Below are 17,654 nucleotides of genomic sequence, written 5' to 3' on the forward strand. Positions count from 1 at the left end.
TTTTCAGTGGCGGATCCAGAAATTTTCATAAGTGGGGGCCCACTGACTGACCGAAGAGGGACCCCCTGCCCCCCCTTAATTTGCCTCTGGTTTTGAATAAATAAATAAATTTAAAGAATGACATTTACATGTATACTAGTATATCAAAAAGATTAATAAGCAATTTTGCTTGATTTTTTGCTCAGGAATTGGAAATATACATTTTGTCCAATAAGTGCAAGTTTTATTTAGTTTGATTGTTTTGTCAGTTTATGGCCGGGTTGCACAAAATGAAAAACTGGCTTATATAGTTGGCCGAGGACGCCCATACTGTATAATGAACCATAATAATTGATTTCAGTAGACCATGACTAAGGGGGCAGGGCCAAATAATCACCATGAAAATAAGATGTGTTAATGATAATACAACAACATTGACCTTACTCAATTTTCTCACCATAAACTAGACCTAATTACAAACTAATACAATTGTTGATGCCAGACGCCCTGGAAACAGCATACTTATGTGTCGCTTTTTGACTCTGTCTAGTCAAGTCAAAAATCAAGGTCTAAATAAAGAAAATCGATTTAGTAAGAATGAGTTTAAAAGGATGTTTTTTATTTACATATTTAAATAAAACATATAATTTAAATTTATATATTCTGTTAAAATCAATTAGTTTTAAAACCCTGATACAAATTTCTTTTTCACTCTGTTCTTTTTCTGTGGTGACATGGACGGTGTTAATTGTGATATATTTGGACTATTAGGTAATGAATCAATTCTGACACGTTTTGAAGCAGAGTCAATTTGTCGATCAGATAGATCTTGAAAACTTGGCTTCACTGTCACATTTGAAAACATTTGTATAGTTTGTCTGGATTCCTGAGATAAAAATTCCTCATCCAAAAAATCTGCACTTGATATATCGGAATCATGTTCAGATTTTATGACCGTCTGCCTTTTCACAGGTGATTGATATTTCCTTGTTGGTGTTCTCATAAAACCAGGAAGAGAATTTGATCTTGTTGATCCCAAACTCTGAATACTAGAAAAACTTGATATAGAAGAATGTCTCTTTCTCTGATCTGACAAGTCTTTCATTACTTTTTCCTTTGTTAATACATTAATAGTTCCTTGTTTTAGAGTATCCCTTGCTGTTTCCAAAATTTCTTGTTCAGTACTTCTTATTGTTGATTTATCTCCCTTTTCAATGCTCTCGTTATTATCCTGAGAATCTTCATCAGTAAATAGGTCCATGCTATCATCTCCTGCAGTCATAAGTCCACCAGTTTCAATGTCATCCATAAAATTGTTGTCATCTGTATCTACCATCATCTCTATAAGGGCTGGAGGGAGTCCATCAATATTTATTTCTTTAGCTGGTCTTTTCTTTTTTTCTTTAGGCTTTTCAAGCTTCTTCTTTACTTCTTCATCCTGAGAAAGACATACAAGTGTAAATGAACATTTAAGAAAGTCATGTTGAACCCACTAATCCTTTATTCAAAGAGGGTAAAAATGTCCTGGAACAAAATTCTAACTCAATCATGGTGTGAAATAAATTTAAAATATCAAGTCAATATCTTCAAGCATGAATAAAAAGTGCTGGAAAAATATTACTTAAGTGAATTTTCTAAAGTCTAAGGACCATAACGCCGCACAAAATATTCAGACTGGAACAACATTCAAACTTGATTTGTAACTTGTCATGATAAGACTATATATCGCAATTTTTAAACAATACTAGTATCTAAAAGCATGACCAACCAGATGCTCCGCAGGGCACAGCTTTATACGACTGCAGGGGTCGAAACCTGAACAGTTGGGGACAGTATGGACACAACATTTAAGCTTGATACAGCTCTGAATTTGGATTGTGATTAAATAGTTGACACATAATAGGTTTCTGACACAGAATGAATGTGGTCTTAGAACATAAACTTAAAACCTTAAAATTTTAATTTGGACATTTACCTATTATGGTCCAATATCCAAAATCTAAATACATGGTTAGATTCAGCATTTCATAGAACCCCAAGAAATCAATTTTTGATGAAATCAAATAATGTTCAATTTAAGACCCTTTAGACCTCAATGTGGACCAATTTGATAACCAAGCCCAAATATAAAAAATCTAAATACATGGTTAGATTCAGCATATTGAAGAACCCCAAATATTCAATTTTTGTTGAAATTAAACAAAGTTTAATTTTGAACCTGTGCTGCCCAAGTGTTGTTACTTTGTAGCTGATCCATCATCCAAGATGGCCGCCAGCAGGGGACTTATTTTAACATTGGAACCTATGGGAAATGCATACAAATGACTTCTTCTAGAGAATCTTTGAATGGAATGAAACCAAACATGGCATGAATGTTCCTTATGGGGTGCTGACCAAGTGTTGTTACTTTGTAGCTGATCCATCATCCAAGATGGCTGCCATCAGGGATATGGAATAATCATGTTTCTGGTAAAATAATTTATTGTATCCCTTACCCATTTTCTCAAATTTTTGGCTAAAAAGACTGACTTGATCGGTAATAAAATTTGAAAAATTGATTACTCAAAAACTACTCCTTGTAAGTACACAATTTTTCACAGAGTTAAGTTTGATTATAACATTTTTTAAATTCATTGATATTTTCCACTTTATCCCATATTTTGGAAATAATTCCAGATTTTAACAAGACTGAAATGTCAGAGGAATACATCCTAAATTTATCATGACAGCCTGAAAAGTATATGCAAATAAAGCTTATCTCAATTTGGTGTTTAATATATCTCTTATTTTAGTACTCTTGTTCTCTTATAGAATTCTTAGCCTACATTGAAAAATAAAATCCATTAATTACCCTTAGAGGCAGTAAGTCATCAACAGGTTCCTCCTTCCATAACCTTGTTATCATCTGACTGAGGACATCTGTAGGGAGGGAGGCAACATTAGGGAGAGACCTCAGTTCCTCTGAAGAAATACTACAAACTCTATCCTGCAAAAAGATAAGTCAGATTATATTATTAAAGTCTTAGGCCAAAAAAAATATATGTCTGTTTACGGTTACACAACCTACCCTATTTTGAGTGGTGACCCTAAGCCATTTTATTTCCGTGGTAAAGTGAAAAATATTCTGAACTCGTGTTCAAAGTGAAGATAGTGATGCCTGATACATCCCAATGTTCATAATCATGAATATGATAGCTGTTTTAAGAAAATTTGCGACTCGTGTGATGAAATAAACATTTTGCCGCCATTTTTTTCCCAGTCAATAACAAAGGGAAATAATCCAATCCTTAAAAATACCAGTAAACTCGACCCGTGGACAACTCAGTCCACTGCAAGATGGACTGCACAACTCAAAATCATGGTGCAAAAATTAAAATGGAAAAAAATAATAAAAAAGAAATACCGACCTACCTACCCTATTTATTTTGATGATGTAACCTTAAACAGACATATATTTTTTTTTGGCCTTATTAGTTTTACTCATCATTGAAGGCTGTACAGGCCCTGTAGTTTGCATCCTTTTCCTCTGGTCCTTGGTGAATGATTGTTATAAATTTCATCTCCTTGGTTTATTTTTCAGGGGTTATATATTGTTGATTTTAGAGGTATTTTCCTTTTTTCTTGAATCAAAGGTACATCACAAAAATATCATACCATATGAGATTTTTTTTTAAATCATTTCTTTTCACTATAAATATGATAGTGTAGACAGTTGTTACCTGTAACAGAGAAAGAATACAAATCTTCTCTAATTTCTCAAAAACACTTAGAATAGCTAACTATTCCATATGTGTTTTGCTCATTGTTGAAGGTCATACAGTGACCTATGCTTGTCAACTTCTATGTCATTTGATCACTGGTGGAGAGTTATCTCATTAGCAATCATACCACATCCTCTTATTCTCTTATTAACTAAAAGAACAATAATTGATTTCTTTGGTAAAGACAGTAAGTAATGAAAATGTTAATTTTATCAACAACACAAAACAGGATACTTTAAAAACTGGAGATAAAACAAATACGATCAGAAATCGTACTTTTGTTCAATTCCTAGCTTACTTTTGCTGCATTATCAGCAATCAGTTTTCCTGTCCTTAAGTACTGTCTACAGGCATGACAAAATTCATAAGAATTATCTCCCTTGTCCTGTTTGCTTCCATCCATATTTTCATCACCAGCATCATTAGTATCCATGTCTCCATTACAAAGCTGACACATAATGTGGGATGGTTTCTCCAGGACTATCTCTAAAAACATAAAATAAGACTGGAAATACTCAATGACCAACTTCTCTAGTTCAGCTAAAATTCATTTATTCAAATTCAATTCTCAGTTATTTTATTGATTTATGAAGTTAATGAAACAACTATCCACTTGAGTTAAAATGAAGTGGTAGTATGCAATTATAGGCTATTGTACAGCCTTCAACAATGAAAAAAAACTAATATGTTTAGTTGTCTATATAAGGCCCCAACATGAAAAATGATAACAGTTTTCAAAAATTTCTTCTTAAAATAGTATAAGGATCTTCTGAACTCCAAAATTCAACTGAACAATACTTGTTTAATGGTTTCTTTAAAAGTGTTTGCTTGCTTAATAAAGGGAAAGCACCTTTTTAACCCTGACTACCCATAAACATTTATTTAATTCTGAAACAACCACTTGTATTGATGTAAAGAACAACAACAATCCATGGAAATGAAAATAAAATAAATAATCCACCAGCCCACAATGTCTTTTATTAAGGCTATAATTTTCTTGGGCTACCTGAGATAGAGAGACAAAATGACATAAAAAGGCAGTTTTTTTAGAATAAAATATTAACATAAAATTTAAATTATTTTCTTTTTATATCAATATAACATGCTTATTCTACTAATTTTTTGTAAGTTTCAATAATTGTATTTATGATAATAAAATAAAAACCAATCCAGTGTGTTACTATGGATTCATTTATTTTCATGGGTATCAATTTTCGTGGATTGCTGAAAACTTGCACATTTGTCAATATATGATTTCATGGTTTTGACAATATCTAAAGGAGTCAGACATTTTTTGAAGAGGGGTTTCAACACATGGACGTCATATAAAAAGGAGGTGTTCCACCCATATGTCTTCATAAATGAGCATTAACTGTCAAACAAAAAGGGGATGTTTTAACCCCCAGACCTAACCTTCCTTTTCCCCAAAAAAATATTTCAAAACTTATTTGCTTTCTTTGTTTCACATGAAAGCACTTCAGTTTTATAAATATCAAAGTATTTTCTGAGGATTATTGCAAATCATTTTACTTTCAATAAATTACTTTATTGGCAATTCATATATTTTCCCTTTGATCTTACTGCCTAATATTTTCGAATATCAACGTACTGGCTGTATCACTGAAAATATTAGGCAATACCTTGTGTGACATCATAATTACCGATAAACAGAATAATAGGTAGTGTCATTTTTGATACTGACTATATCATGTGGAATTTAATTATCTAAAATTTGCCCTTCAGGCTAGTCTAGATATACCACATGATAAGTCAGTATCAAAAACGACACTACCTATTATTCTATATATATTAATCATACTCAATGGATTTCAATTTTCAAAGAAATATATTTGCAACTGCAAAAGGAAAGAAATGTATTTTTTACTTCAAAAGGAAAGAAATATATTTGCAACTTCAAAAGGAAAGAAATACATTTGCCACTTTGATATGCTATGACACATATATATATATATTGCATTATAAAATTTCAATAACCCTTCTGTCTGGAATGGTTGTTACCTGTGTAAGTACATGTGTGATTCTTGTCACAACTACATTTACAAAACTAATAATACAATAGATATAGACCCAAACTGTCTGGAATTCATACACTGATATAACAACAATATGGTGTATGGTTTCGTGCATGTTATATCAATGGATATGCCTTACACTTATCATTTTCATTATTGATTTTGTCAATGGTATGCTTTGGAACAGCCTTTTACTTTATTATTTAAGAATTGAATGCTTCTTTTTGTAAATTCATTGGGTTGTAAAAGCGTTGACCGAAGTACATTTTATATGCTTCATTCTAAAAATGTGTGCACGGTCAACGCTTTTACAACCCTATGAAGTTACAAAAAGAAGCATTCAATACTTATAATTACATTTTTTAGAAAACAAGAATTTTATATTGTTTTTATTTAATTCACCTGTGAATTTTATTGTGGGACCACATGTTATCATGAATGAAAAGTTTTATTGAGTGATGCAATTGCTTACGGAATAACACGTTAGCCAATCAGAATAAAGTATTATAATGAAACATACATCTGATGTAATTATAATGAGCCAATCAGAATAAAGTATTATAATGAAACATACATCTAATGTAATTATAATGAGATAAATAGAGAATATCATATGACGTCATACAGATAAAAGGTGTGATAAAGCTTTTGCAACCGTGCTGATATCGATATAATCACGGGTGGCTGATACAGCACACTTGCCATTGGTTGTATTACACATACAATTTATTTGTATTTACTACTAAGTATATAATAACAATGCTTATATATATATCAATTATAGATGCAGAAAAATCCTCAGGAAGAGAATAAAAATGTTGATCACATGGAATTCAAATACATTTGGATATTCAAATAAATATTTCATAAATATTAGAGATGATAACTTATCCTTTGCATATTAATTGTTTTGGTATATTATACAGTAGAACTCATAAAATTAAAATAAGAACATGGAATTATTGCCAAGTAGACAACTTTCTACTAGAGACCAAACAATTTAGAATAAAAGATAAAGAATATGGGCCTTTAACTGTACACCAATGGCACTAAACTACATAAAATTGTAATCTATTATATTTTTTTATCTTTGAAAACAAAACCCCGCATGTTTTTTATTAAATTTCTCGCAATATAGATTTTAGTATCTCTAAATAATGCACATTTTTTTTTAGTGTGAAATGTACAACTTGTGTAACAAACTGTACATTTTGAACTTTTAAGTATGATAACTCTTAAATACTCTAGTTTTACATGACAGTTTTCACTTTGAATGGTTGCAGGTATTTCTTTCTTTTTTTTATGTTATAAAACAGTTGTATATAGTGTTCATGATTGTACCCTAAAATAGTGCTCAACTTTTAATGAAGGAAAATATATGAAACTGAACTGAACTGGACTGAACTGTTTAATAAAATTTACACCATAATCATACCCTCAAAAAAACTTGTGACATCTGAAGAATGTACAAATCTGGTCTCATCATCATTCCATTCATCCCAAGCCTTATTAACTCCCTTTATCCATTTTCTTCCTTTCTCTATTGTGACTTCATCAAGAACAAGGTCATTCATGCCTGGTCCTGCAGCATATGTTTTATCAGTATTTTGATTGGTTGGCTGAAATACTTGGTAGTAAATGTCCCCATGAACATCCAACTGAAATTAAAAGTGAATTCATCTTGTTGTTAAACTACTTCTTCCTTAAATCAATTCTGCATCAAAGATATTTGTCATTTCACTTTTATTAGGACGGTCAAAAGCATAAACTCATCCAATTTATTGATCCTTTATCTCATGATCTATGGAGTTCTGTGAAAAACATATTATGGTATGCTCTGATAAACTATATTCCATGGAGACAACCATCTTTGATTTCTAAGTTGCTAAGAAGTAATAATTTTCATAGCATTGAGCATGCAATAAAAGTACCACAATCTTTTTTTATTTTTACATAATGACCCTTTGAGGTTCTTTCCTGGTCTTTCATAGGATCTTTGGTATTTTTGTATAATTGCCAACTTTTCAGAATCTCAATGGGTGGTTTTAAGTGCAAGAGGACATAATGCTCCACTGATAGTGTCATAAGTGATTTTAAAGGGGCATAAGCTACAAGACTTCACTTTTAAATGTACAGGTATAAAACATTCCCCGGTATAGAATCAGAAATAAACAATAGTGTTGTTACCCACTGTCCAAGGTTAGGAATGTTTGAGTGCTCACAAACATGTTTATAAGTTCATCTCGTTCAATGTATGTTCACTTGCGTTTATATGTCTTTTGATTGAGTTAAGCCATTTCAATTGATATTTTATAGTGTGTCTTTCTATGTTGTGTTGTTACACTTTTGTTTCAGATAAGTGTGAAGGTTTGGTACCATTAAAACGTTTAAACAATTGCTGTGTGGTAGGAGCCAAGGCTCTGTGTTGAAGGCTGTATTTTGACCTATAATGGTTTACTTTTATAAATTGTGACTTGAATGGAGTTGTTTCATTGGCACTCATACCACATATTCTTATATTTATGATATTAGAACTTTCTTTATGTGTTTGTCCCAAGTCAGGAGCCTCAGTGCTTGGTTGCAGCTGTCTATCATATTTGTTATTGGTTTTGTCATAAATCACAGACTGTTGATTTTTTTTATTCTATTGTTTCATATTTCATCATGTAGGGTAGCTGGCTATACTCTATTGCTTTTCCTTATATTTGAAGGCCTATTGATGCTTAAATCCCCTTCATTTGGACTGTTGAATAATTTTCTCATAGGCAAACATACATCTTCTTATTTTACAATGAATACACCATGTAGAATATATTGTCAATGAAATATCTGACTAAAAACTCAATTATGCCAGAAAAGAAATTTAAGCAAACATACCTTTAATTCTTAAAAAATATACAAAGGTTAAAACCATATATCATGCTATAAATGGTTCAAGGTATAAACATAAACAACCTCAGATGAGGAACCTACTTAAGGTGGCTTGTGGGTACAAAAATTTCAGCAAAAAATTAAACCTTTATTATTTTTCATTACAAGTTTTATTCATTACACTATTAGTTATTCAGGGTTTCCGCTGGCGGTCGCCATTTTCGCAATTTGCGAAAAAATAATAATTGTGGCGATAAAAATTCATCATTTGCGAAAGAATTTGGCGAAAGAAATATATAGAACGATTTATTTTCCTCCATCTTGTTTATTTACTTTTTTCGAGTTTCTCGGACTCTACCCGATTAGACAATACTCGGAATTCACCTTGACCTCATTAAGATTTGGACAGAAAATCATTAATCAGCTGATTGCATTTTATAGCTATCGACAACAGTGGACTAATTAATAAAGGTGTTGATTGAATTGTTCGATAAAATGATATGGTTAAATGTCTTCCGCTAAATGTCACATACAGAATTTATTTACCACTTTGCGACGCACGTGTTTGAAGCAAACTTTTGACGTCTCCTCTCCTTTTAAAGAAACAAGAAAGCTGTTGTTGTGACAAAAAAATTTCAAAAGCAAGAAAAATCGCCGATTTAAAACTTTAATTATCCTTTGACTTTAATATAGGTAATTGATTAGGAAGACTACTTTAAAGTCTTTTGAGTGACACATGTGTTTCAAGCATAGTTTTACGTCTCAACATTTTCATTTACGATGGTCAAGAAAGGAAAACTGTAGTTATGAAGAAATCTATCCACAAAGTTGGGAACAACACCTCGAATGAGAGTAGCCCTTCAATGTTATGACTAAACATGAAATGAGGGATCAATTTCATGTGATAAAAGCTTTTGTTTTGTTGTAAAAACCACTTCTTAGTACAAAAGGGCACATCAGTATTTTTCTTTTAAAGAAACTTTCCCTACGAACTATACTGGTATTATCAGAGACATATAATACATTATTATTATATGTCTCTGGTATTATGTAATCAAAACATGTCCATTAATTTTGTTATAAGTAAATGATAAGGGTTTATTCATTAAATGTAGACTCTAAAATAAGTTTGAGAGAATAATCATAGACACAATGGGGCAAAATCACACCTTATTTAAGGAGAAAAAAAGGGGGGGGGGGTAAATTTTAAACGAAAAATATAGTTACGGTATGTTACTTGGCGAAAAAAATAATAAAGTGGCGAAAAATATAATGTTTTGGCGAAAGAGGTGGCGAAACAAATAATTGACCCAGGGGAAACCCTGGTTATTACTTTATGATATGGTACAAAAAATTGATTTGGTTTGGCTCCAGATGAATTTTAAAATGTTTATATCACTGAAAAAGCTCCAAATTATCTCCCTTTTGTGCAAAAATGCCATTTTTTGGCATTAAATTTGAAATATCTTTTTTAACTCATAGGTGACCTATATTTCTTATTATTGTTTTCAAATAAGCTGTAAATAAACTAAATAATTGTAAAATTTAAGCTATTTCTGTAATTAGGTTATTTTTTTATTTCGATATTAACTTTATTTCTCCTATCAGTTCAACAGAAACTAGAGGCTCTAAAGAGCCTGTGTTGCTCACCTTGGTCTATGTGAATATTAACAAATGAAGCAGATGGATTCATGACAAAATTGTGTTTTGGTGATGGTGATGTGTTTGTACGTCTTACTTTACTGAACATTCTTGCTTTTTACAGTTATCTCTAACTATAATGAACTTGGCCCAGTAGTTTCAGTGGAAAATGTTAGTAAAAATTTACAAATTTTATGAAAATTGTTAAAAATTGACTATAAAGGACAATAACTCCTTAGGGGGTCAATTGACCATTCAGTCATGTCTGACTTATTTGTAAATCTTACTTTGCTGTACATTATTGCTGTTTAAAGTTTATCTCTATCTATAATAATATTCAAGATAATAACCAAAAACAGCAAAATTTCCTTAAAATCACCAATTCAGGGGCAGCAACCTAACAACTGGTTGTCTGATTCATCTGAAAATGTCAGGGCAGATAGATCTTGACATGATAAACAATTTTACCCATGCAAGATTTGCTCTAAATACTTTGGTTTTTGAGTTATAAGCCAAAAACTGCATTTTACCCCTATGTCCTATTTTTAGCCATGGCGGCCATCTTGGTTGGATTGCCGGGTCACCGGACACAATTTTTAAACTAGATATCCCAAAGATGATTGTGGCCAATTTTAGATTAATTTGGCCCAGTAGTGTCAGAGGAGAAGATTTTTGTAAAAGATTACTAAGATTTACGAAAAATGGTTAAAAATTGACTATAAAGGGCAATAACTCCTAAAGGGGTCAACTGACCATTTCGGTCATGTTGACTTATTTGTAAATCTTACTTTGCTGAACATTTTTGCTGCTTACAGTTTATCTCTATCTATAATAATATTCATGATAATAACCAAAAACAGCAAAATTTCCTTAAAATTACCAATTCAGGGGCAGCAACCTAACAACTGGTTGTCCGATTCATCTGAAAATGTCAGGGCAGATAGATCTTGACCTGATAAACAATTTTACCCCCCATGTCAGATTTGCTCTAAATGCTTTGGTTTTTGAGTAATAAGCTAAAAACTGCATTTTACCCCTATGTTCTATTTTTAGCCATGGCGGCCATGTTTTTTGATGAAATGGGAATTAAAACACAAACTTTATTCTAGATACCCTAGGAATCAATCAGATGAAGTTTGGTTTGAATTGGTTCATTAGTTTCAGAGGAGAAGATCTTTGAAATAGTTTACGACAACAGACGGACGACGACGGACGCCAAGTGATGGCAAAAGCTCACATTTCCTTCTAGGAAAGGTGAGCTAATAAAGGACATGAACAAAACTGTAATGCTTCTTCCGGAGGCAGATTGTGAGCTAAAATGAACGGTGACCCCATTTTTTTATTTCATTGTTCTTTTAAGTATATGATAAAGTTGATTTATGAAAAAATATAGCAAAATCCTATATCAGAAAAAAAAAAATGATTTATACCCAGGAGCCCCCTTGAGTTATATAAACACCTTCTTTTGATGATCATTACTATTAATAGAGTATTCATGACTTTGCTAGGTATCAGCAATGATTATATAAAGTATTGACATGCTCTCTATAGTTAACATTAAATAATTTTTATAAACATAATTGGAATCAATAACGTAAAGGTATCAGAAATTAATTCCTGTTACTGACAATCTTAACAAGTTCAATAACTAAGCTCCTTAAGTTGATTAAACTAGAAGAACATGTAATTTTATAATTAATTATCAGAAGCTATGATTTTATCTCAAGGTTAAGTATAAGTAATATAATTGGATGGTATTTAGGATTTATGTAAGAATCAAAATTTAGGACAGATTTTCGAAAAATCACAATTTAATGTCAACAAATACACTTTAAGGATATTACATTCATTGTTTACATCTATGGAACTTTCACAATTTTTTTAATTGATTGCATCTCTGAACATATAAAGGCTACACATATCATTTCATTTAAATTGAGATCCAGTTTGATAAGTTCTAATGGGAGAGATTGTGAGGGGTTGTGCCTGATATTCATATGATGAAGACATAATATTTCAATCAGCTGAAGCACCCCTCCGGTAGTTGGATTTTCATGTTAAATTGAAGACCCATTGGTGGCCTTCAACTGTTATCTGCTCTTTGGTCGGGTTGTTGTCTTTCTGACACATTCCCCATTTCCATTCTCAATTTTCATCTAAAAAGCATATAACATTTTATCTAAATACAAAATATTGCCCAAATACATATAGATTGTCTTAATACGTTGAGCATTTTAAGATAACGAAAATCAATTCTGCAGCATGTGTCAAGTGTTCATTAACACCTATTTACACACTTATTATACTTGTGAGTTGAGAACGAGGTGATTTTTGTATGTTTACCTGATAAGCTACCAATCCATCTTTAAATGGTACACACTGTAAGCCTAATAAAGAATCTCTCTTGTACTTGTGTTCCACAGAAATTTTATCTGTTGTTTTACATATCTCATCAAATTTGGTGAAATCACTGAAAAATTTAATCATCATAATACATCAATTTAGGGCCTATAATTTGAAGCATGATAAGATCATATGCATTGTACAAGAGCTGCATCAGATAGATATCAACCTTATGCAAGTGCCATATACATATACATATATAAGACTGTGACTAATTTTGGAGCATTCAAATACGAAATTAAAATTGAATTCGAGTCTGCTTTGTAGGGTTATAATATTAACAGTAACAGACTTTGCATAGAAATTTTTATCCACCTGAAACAGGTTAACAGAAGTATTGATATTCATTTGCATAAAGTCGATTTCGATCTCACACAACTCATCTTTAAACACAGCTTGAAATTAGGTCGCTACTGCTGCTAGTGTGTGTTAATCGTGGAATCAACTATTCACCCAGTTTTATTATAAGATAATATTGCAAGATAATGGGCATAAATTGATATGTCATTAATGTCATTTATAGATAATTAATACTCTAAGTGGTCAAATGACAGATTCTGTCATATAGGAAGTTTTGTAAATCTGGTATACTGTAGTTGATCATTTTTGCTGTAAATGGTTTCTGTCTATCTATTAAATCATCAAGCTAATATGTCAAATCCTGAAAACAACAGAAGGTACCCACCAAGATCAAGAGATATTAGACAGTTAGTTTTCCTGTTTTAATGCTATTCACTAGTAATTTTTGGGGTCTTTTATAGCTTGCTGTTTTTTGGTGTGAGTAGAGGCTCTGTGTTGAAGACCTATCATGGTTTACTTTTACATATATACTTGGATGGAGAGTTGTCTCATTGGCAATCATACCACATCTTTCTATATCTAATTACCTTGAGGGAGAGCCACTTCAAATACTGTCAACTTACTCAATCCTTGTCAATTGCCAGGGTGATCCAATTCCTTGGAGTGTTTTGTGAGCTCCGCCTTGAAACATATAACAATAAGTTTCCATAGGATTCTGACTTGCAATGGAAATGAGGCTCTGCTTTTCCTTGCCTATATCAGCCAGAACAGACATATACTGAGGAGGATTTCTTAATAAATGTTGCCACTGTAAAAGCTAAAATTATGGTATACATTTTTAAATTTTTTCCCTGAGATTTTTTTACCACCTCATTTTTATTTCTGTGTATTCAATCTTTGCAAGCATTTTCAAATTAGAGATTTCAGGACATGGAAACCAAGTCTAAAATGCATACATGCCTAGTATACATGAAAGTGTTATTAATATATGTTTTTGTGGACCTGGTATACATTATGTAAGTGTTATTAAGTTACTTATATATGTTTTTGTGGGTGTTATATACATCATGTAAGTGTTATTAAGTTACTAATATATATGTTTTTATGAACGTGGTATACATCATGTAAGTGTTATTTAGTTACTTATATATGTTTTAGATACACCTGAATAAAAGATATCTTATAGTTTACATGGGTTAATCACCCAACCAATTATTCTTAATTTCCTATCTGAGGTGAAAAACTAAAGAGGATGATATATAACACTAGTAATTTCAAACAATTGACCAAAGGCCTGAGGGTGGTGAGACTAGGTAGTGTCAGACAAATGTTTAGCATTATTTTGTTTGACATAATTTATTATTGTTTATTGATATAATGTATGTGTACTCCCCTCATATTGTATATCAGATTAAAATGAGTAATAGTTGAAAATATTCTCCAAAATGCAGTAGAATTTTTATATGGTATCTTTTTTAAGATATATATTTATTAAAAATACACTGAACATTTATTGAATCCAAGAACTATATAGATAAGTGCATGTATCAATTTTGTGTCATCAATCAATGCAACAAATTTTAATTCCTTTTTCTCTTATCTCATTAAAATTTTTTTATTAATATATCTTATTTAATAAAAGTTTTATTTACTTTTCTTTGCGTTATAAGAAGTAATTCCATTCAAGATCTTTATACAATTCTTATTATTATACCTTAAATATATTTTAAACAATTCAATTGGGTGAAACGTTATCACGTGACATGGAATAATTCAGTTGTTTTTCATTCAATTGCAAGGAAGGACGAATAACCCTAAAAATTTGCACCAGCGGTGAATAACCTTTTCAGTTTGTTGATTTGTACTTGAGTTACCTCCCATCAAAATGACGTCACAGACGTAAATAAACAAAATGGCAGCGTTCACGTTACACTGGAAGCCCACCGAGAGAAATGGAAATAAGGCAGAGGACATGAAAAGAGTGCCAGCAGCCGATGAAGTCTCTTATAAACGGTCATTTTCAGGGCCATCAATATTTAACAAAAAGATTCTACCTTTGTTGTACATTTGAAAAATTCTAAAACACTGTTAAAGGTATTTTCAACTTGTGTGTTTGTGTTGACTGTTGTGTAAAGTCCAAAGAAGCATTTGGAAAGCCTTTCCAATGTTAGTTCGGTATAATAAAACAATTGTGGCCCCTTAGAGTCGATGAATATCCAAAATTGTCAACCCTTAAACGTTATTTCACTTCGGGCTGCGCCCTCAATGAAATAACCTTCTCGTGTTGACAATTTTGGATATTCACCTCTTCAACGGGCAATAATTGTATATTGTACTTTTTTCTAATTATCCAAAAAACACCAAAGCAAGTTCGACAGTTATATTTAGATATTATTTATTATAATGATTTTATATGAATTATTATTTGTATTTGTAGATTGAAATTCTAGGATTGTGCCAATGATTTGGAATTAAAAATGAGTAAATAACATATTGTTGTAATACTTCACATGTTTAATAAAACTGATAAAGTGTGTCTAGCAATACATACCTGTCTCCAGTTGTCTTAATTTGAAGTAATCAGAAAAGTTTTATGGTCCGATGAGCAAAGTGAAGGAGAACATAACTAGAAATATCTTTTAAATACTAAAAGTTTTGTGAAAATCTTGGTTATTGAAATCACTTTGGAAGAATGCAGAAGTTAACAGATGAGGAAATTTCATTGACCTAAATAAAGCATATCTTACAGGATGCCCAGGAAAACGTTCGTCTATAAGAATCAGCATGTAGTCTGTTGCTATAACATACAAAAATGGTGAATGTTGTTTAATTATCCGTATTCTCTCATTTGGATGTAGAAATTTACTTGGTAAGGCAAACAAGTCCACTCCATCATTGGATTTTTTCTGAAATGAAAATGTTCCCTGGTGATAAAAATTTTCAACTTTGTTAAAGAAGATAACTTTAGGACATAAAAACTACAATTGGAGGGTGTAAATCACTGAACTTTTATCTTTATTATATTTTTGTAACTGTTATATTCTTTAACTTTATTAAGTAGTGGCTCTTTTAAGATCCTGTGTCGCTCACCTTGGTCTATATGTGCATATTTAACAAAGGACACACATTATAGACAAAGAATAAAATTTATGAAAATTTTCTGTTTGGATGATGATGACTTGTTTAAAGATATTACTTTACTTAACATTCTTGCTATTTATAATTATCTCTATCTATAATGAACTTGGCCCAATAGTTTCAGAGGAAAATATTTTTGTAAAAATTTACAAAAACTTGTTAAAAAGTTGTTAGAAATTGACTCTAAAGGGCAAAACTGTTTATGGGATGAATTGATAATTTTGGTCATGCTGACTTATTTGTAGATCTCACTGTGTGACGTCAAAATTTATGGGGAACTTTTGTGATGTCCAGTAATATTTTTTTTCAAATGTGCCAGAGTGCTTTCATTAAAATTCAATATCTTTTTCATATAAAAATAACTAAAGCAACTCATGTATTCAAAAATATGTCTTTCAGAATTTTGCATTGGTAAATGTGCAATCTTCTTTCCTAAGCTTACCCTCAAATCAAGCAATTCTACTTTAGTACAGTCAGCTGACAAAAGCTGCCTTGGATGGCTGCTAAATATTGCTTGTCGCCACTGGTCTCGACAGGAAAATCTGTGCTCATTTGGTTTTAACATTTCTTCTTTTCTGAAATTGCATAATACTTTCATGAATGAAATAAATTCTACTTCTGCTTAGATTTCAAGCAAGAATGTTGGCAATTACATTTTGTGTTAGTACAATTTCACATAGGTACATGGGAACAGAGAAAAAAGAAGGTGTTTCCTCTAGTTCATTAAAATATTTGTCTTCATTTCTGATGACCTTTTCTACTCATTTTGTTATTTAACTTGTTTTAACAAAACAACAATGGCAGATGACAACAAACGTCCCATGATGGTAGCCCATGTGATGCACAACACTAAAAGATTAGTACAGTAATACTCAGTGACATGAATGATGTGGGGCTAGGCCATTTAAAAGTCAGTCACCTGTAAGAATGTAATCATGACGCCATTGTGACCAAATACTTTTTGCATGTCTCTGTACATCTCATATAAGTTTATCTCTGACTTGATACCTCCAAATTTTGTTTGACATTGATTTTTTCTGCAATTGCACCACATCTATCAGTTTACGTTTTAATATATTCAACTAAATTTTCTATATAAATCAACTTTCTCTAATTCTTATGCTATTTTCACATTTCTTGATCAGTGTGAGAAAAATATTTCTCCTCACAAGTGAAAAATCTGTTCTATGCATATCATTGGTCGAAGTTCAATTGTGACGTTAAGTTTTCTTGTGATGTCATGAAAAAAGGCGATCATGTCTGATGACGTTACATAAAAAGTACACAACTTTCTTCAAATCTTTGAAAAGAAGGACAAAAATCATTAGAGAAACAGATTTCACCACTATAACTTGTGTATTACAATATTTCTCCATTCTGGACAGTTAAATTTTAATTATTTAAAAAGCTTGGCAAGCTTCACGCTTTAAATATTAAAACTGTCTCGAGTGGGGAAATATCGTAACACACTTGTTGCAGTTGTGGAATCTATATGTCTTTTATATTTACCAAGATATTAATATCATAG

At 31.5% G+C, this 17,654-nt stretch overlaps 1 protein-coding gene across 1 annotated transcript in view; it reads right to left on the minus strand.

Annotated features, from left to right (window-relative positions):
• Nucleotides 1–576: 576 nt before the first annotated feature.
• LOC139519976 (uncharacterized) overlaps nt 577–17,654 on the minus strand; it is a 57,399-nt gene continuing 40,321 nt past the window's right edge. The window contains exons 10-17 of the mRNA XM_071312304.1: nt 16,569–16,701; nt 15,736–15,894; nt 13,612–13,805; nt 12,629–12,755; nt 7,209–7,431; nt 4,039–4,226; nt 2,831–2,965; nt 577–1,417 (exon numbers count right to left, since the gene is read on the minus strand). Of these exons, the coding sequence (XP_071168405.1) occupies nt 662–1,417; nt 2,831–2,965; nt 4,039–4,226; nt 7,209–7,431; nt 12,629–12,755; nt 13,612–13,805; nt 15,736–15,894; nt 16,569–16,701 (1,915 nt within the window). The 3' untranslated portion in view covers nt 577–661. The remainder of the gene's footprint in view (nt 1,418–2,830; nt 2,966–4,038; nt 4,227–7,208; nt 7,432–12,628; nt 12,756–13,611; nt 13,806–15,735; nt 15,895–16,568; nt 16,702–17,654) is intronic.

The sequence above is a fragment of the Mytilus edulis genome, chromosome 4 (genome assembly GCF_963676685.1).
Source record: "Mytilus edulis chromosome 4, xbMytEdul2.2, whole genome shotgun sequence".
Lineage (NCBI taxonomy): Eukaryota > Metazoa > Mollusca > Bivalvia > Mytilida > Mytilidae > Mytilus > Mytilus edulis.